At 41.5% G+C, this 14,162-nt stretch overlaps 1 protein-coding gene across 2 annotated transcripts in view; it reads left to right on the top strand.

Annotated features, from left to right (window-relative positions):
• LOC144124856 (hemicentin-2-like) overlaps nt 1-14,162 on the top strand; it is a 59,217-nt gene that overhangs the window by 34,649 nt on the left and 10,406 nt on the right. For both annotated transcript variants that reach the window (XM_077657770.1, XM_077657769.1), the window contains exons 11-15: nt 109-313; nt 2,446-2,642; nt 3,972-4,176; nt 4,779-4,937; nt 11,168-11,299. In XM_077657770.1, coding sequence (XP_077513896.1) covers nt 109-313; nt 2,446-2,642; nt 3,972-4,176; nt 4,779-4,937; nt 11,168-11,299 — 898 coding nt within the window. The remainder of the gene's footprint in view (nt 1-108; nt 314-2,445; nt 2,643-3,971; nt 4,177-4,778; nt 4,938-11,167; nt 11,300-14,162) is intronic.

Here is a 14,162-nt window from a genome sequence, read left to right as displayed (position 1 = left end):
AGACCACACATCTTCTTCTGTGGGTTGCTTTTAAAACAGTTTCCATACATACTTTTTTATTGCAGTCATAGCAGCGCCCTGAAAATATTTACGATTTTCCCCTTGCAGGTAGCTTGGCTAAGTGCTGACCGGTTTGCTCTGCTTTCTGTTGATTCATATGTGATCACGAGGAACAACAGAATCTCTGTGACGAAGGTCAACGACTCTTATACTCTCAAAATTGACGACGTCCGATACGAAGACGCTGGCCACTACCAGTGCCAAATAAACACGGTTCCCATCAAAAGCAAAGAATTCTTCATGGAAGTTGTCGGTACGTAAATCATCTATACTTTTAATGCGAACGTAGCAGTCGATAGGAAAGACAGATTTCAAATATGACGGTCCCAATAATTTAATTTGCGCTTAATAAGGGCAATCCAACGATGCAAGAAATCTAAAGCCCCGGTTTGCCTAATATGAAGCGCTGCTCGGACAACAAATTCGATTAAGGCACTCCAAAAGAAGATGAACGAGAAAAAAAAACATTTTTAAATTCCAGAAAAAAGAAAGCATCCTATTTCATGTATTGTATCTCTGTTGATTTATATTTTAGAGGTAAACTTTTTACAGGTATGCACAAGTCATAGGAGCAACCTTTAAAACGAAAACACTGAGGACACCTTCGATGAAAATTTGTTCCTGCAGCCGTGCTTGCAGATCAGTGTGTACGCGATTTGAAAGGAGGCGTGCTCCGCGCTTGTTTAATAACAGGGTGTGGGCTTTTCTCTCAATCTTTTCTTATAGCACGTTGTAAGTTTGGGCGCTATGTCACTCTGTGAAGGGAAACGTTACTTGTGTGAGCTGGAGACGTATTTTTGGCGCCGTGGCAATGCTTTTCTATATGAATGTCAAATGCCTGTTGCTTTTCTGATTGGTATAATAAGCGTGATGGTTAAGGTAGTAGGTTAGCCAAAAGGGCATGAAGCGTCTGCTTCTTTTGTATGAGAAAACATCGCGGGTTCAAAGCGTTGCCTACAATGGGCATAAAAGAATGATATGCTCTGTGGAAAAAATTTCTAGGTTGTTTAGGTGAATATTAACAGTTTAAAAGAGGCCGCTCTCAGCTTAAGTCCACTTACTAAGTGTGAAGGGATCAGTTTGAAGTTTGTAACGACGCAATAGTGCAATGCCTATCGGAGTGGTTCCGCCGTGGTATTCGATTACAGATTTTAGTTCACTAGACGCCCAGCTTTACGACAGCTACTCTTAAGAATATTCCAGTTCTGCAAAAAATATTTCAAGCGCCTCGAAGATACACTCGGGACTTAGTGTATTAACAGGCTCACTTTCATGAACAAAAATTCTTCGTCAAGTGTGATTTAACCTTACCTTTCAAAAAAAAAAACAGGGAAGCAGGCGACAGAGAGACCTGCGCTCATGTCACCGACGACAGAAGCCTAACAAAACGGGATGATAGTATAAGCAGTTTGTTAAGCCGTTAAATTTGAAAAAGTGCAGAAAAAATGCAGAAGGGGAAAACTAAAGCTCCTGCAGACGGTTTAACATAGTTATTACGGCCTATTAATAGACGATAGGGGCTTAAAAGAATGAACACATCCGTCATTATCATCAAGGCGCTGGATTCAGAAAATTCCAAAAATATGATCCTTATAAGCCAGACTAAGGCAGCACCTCAAAGATGTAACTTTGAAGCCTCGGGAACCGCGTCATTCACTTCACGTGTTTTCGGAACACACGAGCATATTCATCTGCATTAGAAGTGCTACCATTAAAGACGCGGATAAATCCAGATACACGAATCCACCGAGTCTAGTCGTATTGCTGTCTAAAACAAAAGGAATATCTGAAGGGATGAAGGTGTGCAGGCATGTGACCGATTGCGAGCACAGATCTTGCAAGAAGTACGTAGCTGACGGCGTCTTTGGAACGTGTGTGGAGATACATCAGGATGAAGCGAATTAGAGATTCATCGCTTAATTGAGTCTCACAAAACCGCAGAGTCCAGCATGCACTGCTAGCGGTAGAGAAAAATTTATTGACGGCGTGATATCAAGATATATCGTCATCCAAGACGGTAATTGCCAAAGTCAACCACAGCGGCATCTAGAATTTTTACGACAAAAATCTTACGCAACATTCCTGCGACGAAGAGAGTTGTCGTACGTAGCCGACACGGGCGCGACACTGTCCATCGCGTTGTCGATAAAGAATTTATTTCTTTAGAGGTCTGAATATAGTTATGGTTACCGTGGAGTGTGGATGTTTTTTGTTCCTTCTTATGATATATTTATGTAAAATCTTTAGTTTCCCCGCGTTTCTGGATACCATGGCACAAAAGCCATGCCAGGCACTACTGACTGCGTAAAATTGGGTTTCAGCTGAACAATCTTAAACTTCGGTTCAAAACGGCCACCCTAACGCTTCCTACTGCTTCTTTTGCAGCACACAGCCCCACCTTTACTGCACCGAACAACGGCCCCGCTGAAACGTCTAAAAACTACATTTCTCACCCACCGGAAAGCAGCGCTGTAGTGAAGCATGAGGAACCGGAGTTTATGGAGGCCACGACTAATATAACAGTCGCGGTTGGGCGGACAGCCTTAATGACCTGCACCGTTCGAAACTTGGGCGCGCAAAGAGTTCGTATTATTTCAAGTTTCACCACTACATCTCTGCACTACTTGTTTGCTGTCACCCACGACCAGCGTTTTGGAACCTTGTAATCGAGATTAATGTATGCGAGAATAAGGTATCATGAATGTGTCTCTTTACTTTGTTCTCAGGTGAATCGAGGAAAGTGCATGTACGCCCAAGTAGTGTGTGCGCCAAGTTCTCATGGGCTGTATCCGAAAAGCAAGAATTTAAGACAAGCAGGCGGTTACTGGGTTCGCTGTGTGCGAAAGCAGAATTAAAACGAATTAAAGGCCTTCATGTATTTTTCTGTGATATCGCGTGTTTACTTGTTCACGTTGTGCTTCATAGTTAACTGATGGTGTACTGCTGGAGATAAGGGACCATATGGACTTGGCTTACTTATGCTGGGCGCGTAAGGATTACCGTCTACGGGATCACTCAGGGTACCAAGAATTAGCGATAATTAACCGTGTCGTGTTTCATTGCATTTTATTTCATGGTTAGTACAAACTGTTGTTGGGGAATTTTGAAATTTTATACGACGCCGCGCCTATATCTCGGAAGAAGTCAAAACTTCTTTCGTGAGCTGACCAGAATGGAAACATTACCCTCTTGGTCCTACTGCAACATTCCGCTTGATACACATGCGGGGCTGTGGGAGCACGAAGACCATGTGATATATGGGTAATGTGAGAATTCACGTCAGAAATGAGAGCAATGAGAATTATGGGCTATACGACATACGTTTCTCGGTACTTTCGGCATGATTCAGGCGTGACTGCTGTTTAAAGCTTAGGACGTTAGAATGAGCGCGTATATATGTATGTCCGCCTTGCCGTACATTTCGTCTGTATAATCTGTGCAAATTGAGTTCATTACTTGTAATCGTGCGGGATCACATGGTTTCTACATGAACTTGACTTTCTGCTCAGAATACACAAAAATATACAAGCAAAAAATTGCGGCATCTGAAAGGAGTAGCGATACGCGATACCCTTCACTATGAGGCCGGGAAATACGTAGTTTATAGATTGCCATGTACATGGGCTTTTGACTGATTTCTGGTAAAAAAAAACTGCGCATGAAAATGTTAAGCTGGTGGGTGGTTCTCGTGTGGATCTTGTAATACGCGAGTTGGAGCGGAAAGTTGAAGTGGGCGAGCTTGGGGGAGTAGGACGTTCTAAATGAATTTTTTTTCGTTGTTTTGTTTGCCTCTTTTTTCTGCGTTTCTATTTTATGAAGTCCTCATAAATAGTTGCTAGGCCTTGAGCTCTAACACTTCTTTATTTTAGTATTGCAGGACCCTAAAAATCTTTGAAATTTTCACGTTGCAGGTGGCTTGGCTCTACGCTGACATACATGCTCTGCTTTCTATTGGTTCATATGTGATCACGAGGAACAGCAGGATCTCTGTGACGAATATCAATGACTCTTATACCCTCAAAATTGACGACGTGCAATACGAAGATGCTGGCCACTACCAATGTCAAATAAACACTGTTCCCACTAAAAGCCAAAAATTCTTCTTGCAAGTGGTCGGTACGTGAGTCCTTTACACTTTTTCGAGGCAAAAAGTGGCAGGCATTAAGAAAGCTTTAAACTGATTAGAAAAGGAACGGTCTCAATACTTTTATCTGGACGTAAGAAGGACAGTTCGACTGCGCAAAAAATCTAAAGACTCGGTTTCCTTGATACGCAACGCCGTTCGGACAATCATATCGATTAAATAGTTTTAAACAGAAGAAAAACGAAAAAAAATCGACGGTTTTATTTCAAGAAAGAAGCTTTTTTTTAAACTAATATATCCGTGTGGGCTCATAATTTAGAGGTACACTTGTTACAGGCATGCGCTTACAAAAAATTAAAGAGAAGAGATGCATCACCAAGCCGATGTCCAAAGTCACGAAATTAGGCTGAAATATTCGGCACAGATTTATTGCTACTCTCTTTAATATGTGTTATCTATTAAAATGTTGAGACACTGTGACATTGAGGTCGCATGGATGTCGGCTACTGCTTTAGGGATGTAGAGCTCAAATTTAGACGAGCATTACTTTAAAGGAGGGACGCTTTCAAAGAAATGGCATGCCCAGCGTCAAAAATACCTACTCCATAAATTTGTTATCGTCTTTGACGCACAGGCCCTCCCATTTTTCTGGATACGCCAACAAGTTCAAGAAACACAACGGTTGACGCTGGGGAGGATGTTTTCTTGAGGTGCGTTGCAAGAGGTACACCTCAGCCAAAGATTAAATGGCACAGAGAAGACGGCAAAGAAATCGTGCTACTGAGTGATGTTCGTAAGTTTTCTTAGTGTTTTTTACTGTTTATGTCTACGTGGCTGAGTCTGGCAATTTTGAGAGATCGGGCGTTCATATTTTCACGGTGATTAACTCTGCGGTGCACTCAATAATCTAGAATAAGGGTAGCAGCTAACCTGAATTATGGTAGTTCGAATCGCACTCCGGGACGAAAGCTCTCGAAATTACCTCAAATTAGCTTTAACCTGCACCAGCCGCGGCGAACTTGTCCCCAAAAACTTCTTAATTGCGGCCATTCAGACTACTTTCTGGCGTCCTCTGCTACACCTGCCTTCTCTTGGAATTAATGCCGTTACCTTAAAAAAAGAGGAGTTTATAACTGTAGCACGCAGTATAAAAAATAAGAATGAAATTATCTCTGTGTTGTACTATTACGTGGCCAAAATGTTCCCGATCAAGGGACTCTCGAAAATGAATGAGCCGTGCTGTTTTTTTCATGAAGTAAAGACGCGAAACACCATATTCTTTTCCAATCAAAATTAAATATTGGGTGTGTGGTTCTATGTCAGTAGTGCAAGCTGCCACCTTTCTGTCTATTGAATAGCATAAGTGGCACATCTAAAAGGCAACTTTCTAGATCCATGTTGATGCCAACCTACTTTGTTGGGGAGTATTGTTCTTCATTATAATAAATGAAAACAAAATAGCGGCATATGTGTGGGGCGTAACACATGCCTTTCGGCTTTACTCAGGTTTCTAACGTATCGGAGTGTTGTCTGAGGGGAAACGACATATTCGCAGAATCAGAGCAGTAGTGTAACAGTGCCAACAACTTGAACATGAACACTGGAGTGTGCATACTTTATAGTGGTGCAGCTATGATTATGCATAATCGCGATATCAGTGCCTCTCCGGAATTGTCTTAAGAATATCAAGTCAAGTCAACTTTATTCCAGACATGTAAAGAAAATCACTCGCCTGAGGCGTAGGGAAAAAAAAGCCGCAATATTGCGGCTTGACAACGTTCCCTTCCCCTAAACTACATCGGCGGCAGGGATAATGAAAGCATATAAAGCATACATACAAACATACAAAGCACTCAGTTCACAATTTGAACATAACAAAAAAGAAATCGAAAAAAAATAAGAACGTACGGTTTATCCGCAACCGGAAAAGCAATCAACATAATATATCTTGCATCACATACAAAAAGAAAAGGCATTTCAAAGCAAACACATTCCAACACAAAGAGCAATCAAGGCATCGCAAAGGCGAGGCTAGCAAAAATTATAAAAATAAAGTTTTCATCTGTTGGTTCGAAGGTAAACTAACAGAAGAGCTGAGTAGGCGAAATTGATTAAGCAAAGTAGGTAAGGCGTAATTTAGTGTCTGAAATCCGTAATTAGTGCGAGGACGTGGAACATACCAAACTTCATGATGGCGAGTTAGATGGGAGTGCGTATTTTCGCGTAAATTGATAGTTTCTTCTAAGAACGGCATTCGACGTTCGGACAAGGATTTGTACAGTTGGAGGAGCCGAAAATCATAAAACGAGGAAACGTTAATTATATTTTATTTTGAGTATAAAGGCTAAAGGCCCAGAAGACGAATAAGAAGGCACATTTGCTATTGCTTTCAGCGCGGTTTTTAGTACCGTTAACAGCTTGTTTTTATTGGTGGCAGTAGTGCTGCCCCAGATTAAGTTACAATATCTTATATTGGATTCGAACAGTGCGATATACAGAAGAAGCTTGGTTCTCTCAGGTAGCATATATTGCATTTTTCTAAGAATTCCGACTGTACGAGACAACTTGGTCTGTAGATGCTCAACATGAGCATCCCACAGCATGTATTCATTAAAGTAAACACCCAGGGATTTGACTACCTTAGCTATTTCTATGTCAATCACCCCCAATATTAGAGGATTTTCTATGTTATAATTCATGTTTTTGGCTCTGAAAAATGCAGCTTTTGTTTTACTTGAGTTCACTAAGAGAGAATTTTTGATAGACCACAGATGCAGTTTATCCAAGACTTAATTTCCTTTTGCCACTAAGCCATTTACGTCTGAGCCAGTTAAAAAGAAAGTGGTGTCGTCTGCATACAATACATATTCAACTTTTTTATCTATATTTATTAGATCGTTAATATATATATTGAATAGGAGCGGACCCAGTAAGCTTCCCTGGGGAACTCCATGTTTAAGAGGCCTGTAAGCAGAGTGAAAATTATCGACAGTGACAAACTGTTCGCGGTTCCTGAGGTAATTGGAAATTAAATTAAGCATGTTATCCCTAATACCGTATGCAGAAAGTTTTAAGAGAAGGGTAGTACGATTTATTCTTTCAAAGGCTTTTGAGAAGTCTACAAATATTCCTAAAGTGATCATTTTGTTCTCGATGTTCGTGAGAATGAATTCTTTTTGTCGGAGCAGTGCCAGTTCTGTAGATGAGTGCTGCCTAAATCCGAACTGTTGCATTGTAATGACATTATATTTTTGAAGGAAATCAGACAAGCGTACAAAAATTATTCGCTCTAAGACCTTGGAAAATATTGGCAAAATAGATATAGGCCTGTAATTATTGAGAACACCTTTAGAACCGCCTTTGTGTAAGACAATCACTTTTGCCTTTTCCATTTCAAAAGGAAATACACCTGTACCTAGAGCTAAGTTATAAATGTGAGCTAAAATTGGACAAATAATATCTATAACATGCATAACTGGTTGCATTTTAATTCCAAATGGGTCTTCACATTTACTAACCTTCATACGCCTGAAGGCTGACAGTACCTCCGTGTCGTCACACGAAGTAAGGAAGAGAGTATTGGACTTATAATTGTCTATGTACTCAATAGCACTAGGATCATGTCCAGAATCTACAAGCGAAACGAAGTAGTCATTGAATTTGTTAGCTAGGTCTTTAGCGGTAAATGTTTCGTTATCAATAATTAAACTGCTAGGCACATTAGATTGCTCCTTACACAACAGTGTGTTTAGTCTTTTCCAAACGATCTTTTTATCTTTGATGCCATAAAATAGGTTGATGTGATAGTCATTTTTCGCTTTTTTTTTTAGGACAGCATTTAGTTTATTCCGATGTCGTTTGAAGACTAAGAAGTCTTCTGAGTCGCAACTTTTAAGGAATTTCTGATACAGTTTGTTTTTCTTTGAAATCATTTTAAGAATATGGGCCGTGACCCAGGGCTTGCGAGCCTTTTTAGTTGCTTTAACCGTCTTGTATGGAAAACATTCTTTATAAATTAAAACGAACTGTTATAAGAAAAAATAGAATGCTTCATCAGCATTTTTATATTTCAATACAGGCCCCCAGTCAAACTTGATAACAGCACTTCTGAAAGTATCTAACGTGTCACAATTATTATGCTGCATTTTCTTTTGTATTTTCATGCTAGGGTTAGTATGTGTGACATCATAAGTACAAATTGCGTAAACTGGAAGATGGTCACTGAGGGAACTGTCAATGACTCCTGCCGATATAAGTAAAGTCGACTTGCTCACAATTAACAGGTCAAGAATTGTTGTTTATATAGTATAAAGACCTCTAGAGCGCGCGTACCGATGCGGTGTCTCAGTGACAATAAAGAAAAAAAAAGCCGCGGTGGCTCAGTGGTTATGGCGCTCGGCGGCTGACGCGAAAGACGCGGGTTCGATGCAGGCGAAATGCTAGAGACTCGTGTACTGTGCAATTTCAGCGCACGTTAAAGAACCTCAGGTGGTCGAAATTTCCGGAGTCCTCCATTACAACGTCCTTCAGAGCCTGAATTGATTTGGGAAGCTAAACTCCCGTAAACCAAAACAAACCTCTAGAGCGCGCAGTATAGCAAAACGACAGGCTATAACTGTAGTGGACTATGCCAGTTAAAAGCACGAATTCGTAAACGAGCCTTTTTTTTTAAATGATGGGCAGCTACAGGGGTATATATAGCAATTCTTTTGTCGTCTAGTTCTGAGTTTGAGTTTCTTTATTCTACTACAGTCACAAAATTTTAGATGCTAGAAACATCTGGCATGCTAGATAAATATGACCAAAAGCATGTCATCACCAAACAAAATACCCCCAGAATATTATGTAGCAGAAGAAAATAAAAATAAAATTAGAAGAATCTATAAACTGGTAATGATTCGAAAAATGATACAATCAAAAAACATAATCACAGTTGCCTGAAGCGATCATACTGACCAACTCTTTTTATTTTTTAACGCCCAAAGATTTTCTGCAGTGAGCTGTAGTTGAGTTAGTGCTTGTGGGAGGCTGAAACAAATATTCTTCATGCCGTACTCTTCCCCAGGTCTCCGTGCGAACCAAATTTCTGGCTATCAAGTAGGGCGACACAAACTCTTTTCTCTTAATTTTGGTATTTTGTTTTAGTGTTGTTCGCCTTTTATTCATTTCTGATTTGTTAGTTAGCAGACGCTTGAACACACTGAGCATTTTCACTTGAATTACTTGATATTTTAAAATATTTCGCGAAATTATGCGCAATACATTTGAAAACAAGAATCACCGCCTGAAATTCGCCTACACTGGGTAGCTAACTTGCAAATGAACTTATTCTCCAGTGCGATTTTGGCTACAGCAGGCGACAGTAATTTAGTACAGGATTACGTGAGGCATACAAAAAAGTTAATAGAATAGACCTCTATTCACCTCTGCCACTCGGGTTTCTGCAGCAGTTTAGCGCAAGAATTTTAATGAGTTAAACGACAATGAAGCGGTTATGTTGCAGTTTTTGTATGCCTCACGCGACCTCATACTCACCTGAGACGACGACGCTATCGTCTGGCAACTCAAGTCTAAACAACGTGCAACGAAAAATATATTCAATAACAGATTGTTTATTGAACGTTGAAGAATTTTACATGGTGATCCATGTCTACTAATGTAGTACTTATCATTCCAGAGCAAAAGCACACCCCGCTAAATTTCGTGTCTCCACTTCCTTAACAAACTGCTGTACGTGAATAGCCGGTAGCATCTTGAGCTTTTGAACGCAAGCGCAGAGAACGGTCTACATGGCGCCAACAGTTCCGCTGATGATGGCTTAAACAATGACCACGAAATATCGCCAAGGATGCCATTCTGCTGCATTAAACGTTTCAAATGAGATATAGAGGAAGAGTTTTAGAATCACTATGGCACGCTTTGTCACGCGTGCTGCTGCAAAGCGTGGAAGACGTGTAAACAACCTCCTCACCCCCACAGTTCCGGAAGCGCCCCCCCCCCCCCCCGCCCTTCCCAACCCACTCAATCCCCTCCGCCCACTTTCACCCTACAGAAAAATTGTGCCGCGTGTGCGAAGCATCGGCTTGGAGTGAAAGCATTCATTAGTGCAAAAGCACCGCACCAATTAGCGAGGGTCAATTGAGCTGCTCGTACAGCTTTCTCGCAACAGGACTCATGATCGTCCTATCAGTTGTTTTCACACTATCACGCGAGCAATAAATAAGCATACGTACAGCCCTATGTGGCATCGATAAGCCATTGCACAGAGCATGCACTTCCTCGACATTCTTGTTTTGAAGTCAATGCGCCGCTTCACTTGGTCTTAGGTTGTTGTACAAGCCTTTGTTCGGCGCTCGCGTATAGACGTTTAACAAGTGGCCGGTTGTACGTACCTGCTTGTGGAGTTGTACCAGAAAGTATATTATTTTGAAAGTGCACACCGGAAAAGAGCTTGCGATTACAACCTTTATGCGGCAGTATTCTTTCAAGCAAGCACCACGCATCTATTACGCGAAGCACGTTTTATTTTTCTTTACTTCGGCGTAAATGGTTTTGGTTTTATAGGGGTTTAACGTCCCAAAGCAACTGAGACTATGAGAGACGCTGTAGTGAAGGGCTCTGGAAATTTCGACCACCTGGGGTTCTTTAACGTGCACTGACATCACGCAGTACACGGGCCTCTAGAATTTCGCCTCCATCGAAATTCGACCGCCGCGGCCGGGATCGAACCCGCGTCTTTCGGGCCGGCAGCCGAGCGCCATAACCACTCAGCCACCACGGTGGCTGGTGTAAATGGCTTTTCCAGCCTTGTCTGCTCGGCTATGTTGCAACGCTGGTGAAGCGACTCACATTTTTCAGCTCCCAGTTGTTCACATCGCTATGCCGGCAATATTTAGCGGGCGTTTCATGCCAACCTTTAATTTTTAAACTGAAACAAAAGGCCCAGAATCTCCATTTGAATTCCAAAAGTTCTTGCAAGCTCACATCGTGCAACCTAACTTTTGTCACTTTTCTCTTCTACAGCTCGAAAGCAGGTAGAAGGAGAATGGCTGAATTTAACAAGAATAAATCGCAATGATGCCGGGACATATGTATGCACCGCCAGCAATGATGTGCCACCAGCTGCAACAAAGCGGTTCGGTTTGGAGGTCAATTGTAAGCATATTTGTTTTATTTTTATTTCAGTTTTTATGACAGTAAACATTCTTTGATAACAAACGTGAAATGAATATACAGCTATTAGCTTTGATGAAAGTGTATTAATGGTGTTCAGAAGTTAAGCATATCGCAATCATTGGTAGGTAAATCAAGTGAGTTCAAAGCAAGTGGCGTGTTTACCCCGTAAATCAAGTTATACATTATCCAGACGAATGTGAACGAAATATTCTATTAGAAATATGTGCACAATGTAACCATCAGGCTGCTGTAAGTATTCCCACGAAGCTGTAATGTTTTTTTTTTGTTATTGTCACCAGCAGGTGGCCTGATCACTTTTTTTGCTACGTTAGACGCTACCTCATTCCTCTGGAATGTTTACAGTTCTGTGGGTGGCTTCTGCGATATGCACGATAATTCTCGGAGCTGTATGCGCCTTATTTCGAGTGTTTAAGTCATTTGCAATATCTTGCTGCTTTTGCCACCGTCAACTAGTTGTCTGTTTGTGGGCAGAAATTCTCATAATATACAGTTCCAGCTCAGCTACAGCCTATTTGTCGGTAGTCTGCCTCTCTGCTGTCATGACGGCAAGGGGCTAAAAAGAATATCTTATCAGGGCACGTTTTATGTGCGTCTTAGTCTAATTATTCAGGAAATTGTGCCAATTTGTCACCTTGAGGTTTGAAATAAGGACCTACATTCAACTGTGAAATGGTTTCGAGTACTTTCGATGCCGCACCAGCTCTAAGGCCAGACCAATTTTTCATCTTTATTTTACCATATTAGGATAGTCGAGACGGTTGCAATTAGTTTGCAGCTGCTATAGGCAGACAGCCTGGTTTTTAGCAGGAAAACACGAAGAAAAATAAGTTCGTATTTCGGTATGGCGTGACCGTTTTTATCGCGTGCTTAAAAAAAAAAACGACCTGGCGATTAAGAAATTCCTCAAAGCATGCTTCTGTTGCGCAGTGTTGCGAACGGGTAACTACGGAACTGGCGCTGCAACATTATAGTAGCATTTTCATTCTTTACGATCAAATGAAATCAAGTTTATTGTATAATGTTTGTGTTTGTATTTTTCAGGGGTTTAACGTCCCAAAGCGACTCAGGCTATGAGGGACGCCGTAGTGAAAGGCTCTGAAAAGCCACCAGCTTTCTGTTTTATTTGAAGTGAATAAGTGTAATCGCTCTTTGCCATAGAGCGATTTGTGGCCCCTTTAGCATTAATAAATGTTCTAGAAATAATAATTGGGTGTTAAAACTATCTAAAGGGCTTTAATTCGAAACCGAGGGCTACCGGAGCACCGATTACCACGGCATTACTGTCGAAGAAAACAGATATGGCAGGCACAAAACAAATAAATGAACTAAGTGCAGTTGCTTTTCGAATCGCGAGAAGAGTTCAGTTATATGGTCAATGTCGTGTTTGCTTAGATGTAAGCCAATCATTTCTTGTGGATACATATTGCGACCTTAAGAATTCTGCGGTTTCTTTATGGATAATCATGGATAACTTCCAAGCTGAGTACCTCCAGCGACCTGAATAGACGCGAAATTCGGTAATTGCTTGTCAAGCCTGATATTTGAGACAACCACCGAAAGCTTTCACTCTTCAGTTACTCATCAGGGACTAAAGTCCAGGAAAACTGCCTTAGTCAGGAAGATATATGGCAAAAGTTCGCGAATATTTTTTATTCTACCTTCGTAGTTAACCCTTATTTTTGGCATGAACGAAGGCCACCAAGTGATCCAAGGAGGACTGCTATCTCATTTTGGATTGACTCACCTGTTGCGAACAAAGAAGGGAAATAAGGTGCATAGAGTTGAACCTCCAAGGAACGATCCTAGGACATTTTCGCGCAGTTGTGATAGACCACCGCTTACAGACAGAAAAAATAAGCAAAATGCTGGAACTGAGCTGGCTGTGGCAGATTGCCTCTCATAACGTGCCAAATTTTGGCTAGAAGCTCAAGTACATCGGGAATTGGATGGTTTTGTTGCCACCGCTGTTAAAACAGCTTCCATACGCATCACTAGATTTGTCGTTGCGCCAGCCGAATAGCTCCGATGCTTTTCGTGAGTAGCGCTGATGCCAAAGACCGCGCTTTCAAATCTCACACACCATTTGAAGCTCTTCGTAATTGGAACAGCATCGAGACTGCGGGATATTGTGTTTGCAGAGAATAGCTGTTAATGGCCTGTTTGTCGGTTGAGCACTATTGGTAGCTAGGCCGCTTCCGATGAGCGTGCCCCGTTCTCCTTTTGTCGTCTACGGCTACGGCATGTGGTAACCCCTGATGACTAAGCACGCGAAGCTCTCACCGCGATCAGGTAACCAGCCAGTGTAAGCAAGCCGTCTCTCGTGCATTGTGCCACGGTTGTTATCATCGGGAGGAAGATGCGGTCATAATACGCCGCCAAACGCTTCCAAAAGCCTCTCGGACGCTCTGCTGATGTGAACGTTACTGCTCTAGTAATAATAAATTCCAAGTAAAGGTTCCCCAGCAACCATGGAGTGGACACCTAAACAGTACGGAGAACGAATGGATTAGCGACATGTTTAAACAGTCAAGAATATGATGCACAGTAATGCACATTTACAGCGCAGCTGTACTACGGAACGATTACAATAGTTGTTTAGCGTAAAATTAAATGAGTCGCCAAGATTTACCTGTGCAAGCTGCCGAGCCAGAAATCCTGCGCTGATTTCGACAATGTGCAGCTGTGATAGCCGCTTTAGTACTTCAATTTGCATAAAAGAAGAAACAACACAACTTTATCGTTAAAATGCAACAACCACCCGTAACAGCTGCGATAAAGTAACGTTTTGCCGAGTACCGTGTTCGTGCTGTGAAATATTTGC

This window comes from Amblyomma americanum, chromosome 3 (genome assembly GCF_052857255.1).
Source record: "Amblyomma americanum isolate KBUSLIRL-KWMA chromosome 3, ASM5285725v1, whole genome shotgun sequence".
NCBI lineage: Eukaryota > Metazoa > Arthropoda > Arachnida > Ixodida > Ixodidae > Amblyomma > Amblyomma americanum.
Note: the sequence above shows the minus strand (reverse complement) of the source record. Positions and strands in the feature narration are given on the sequence as shown.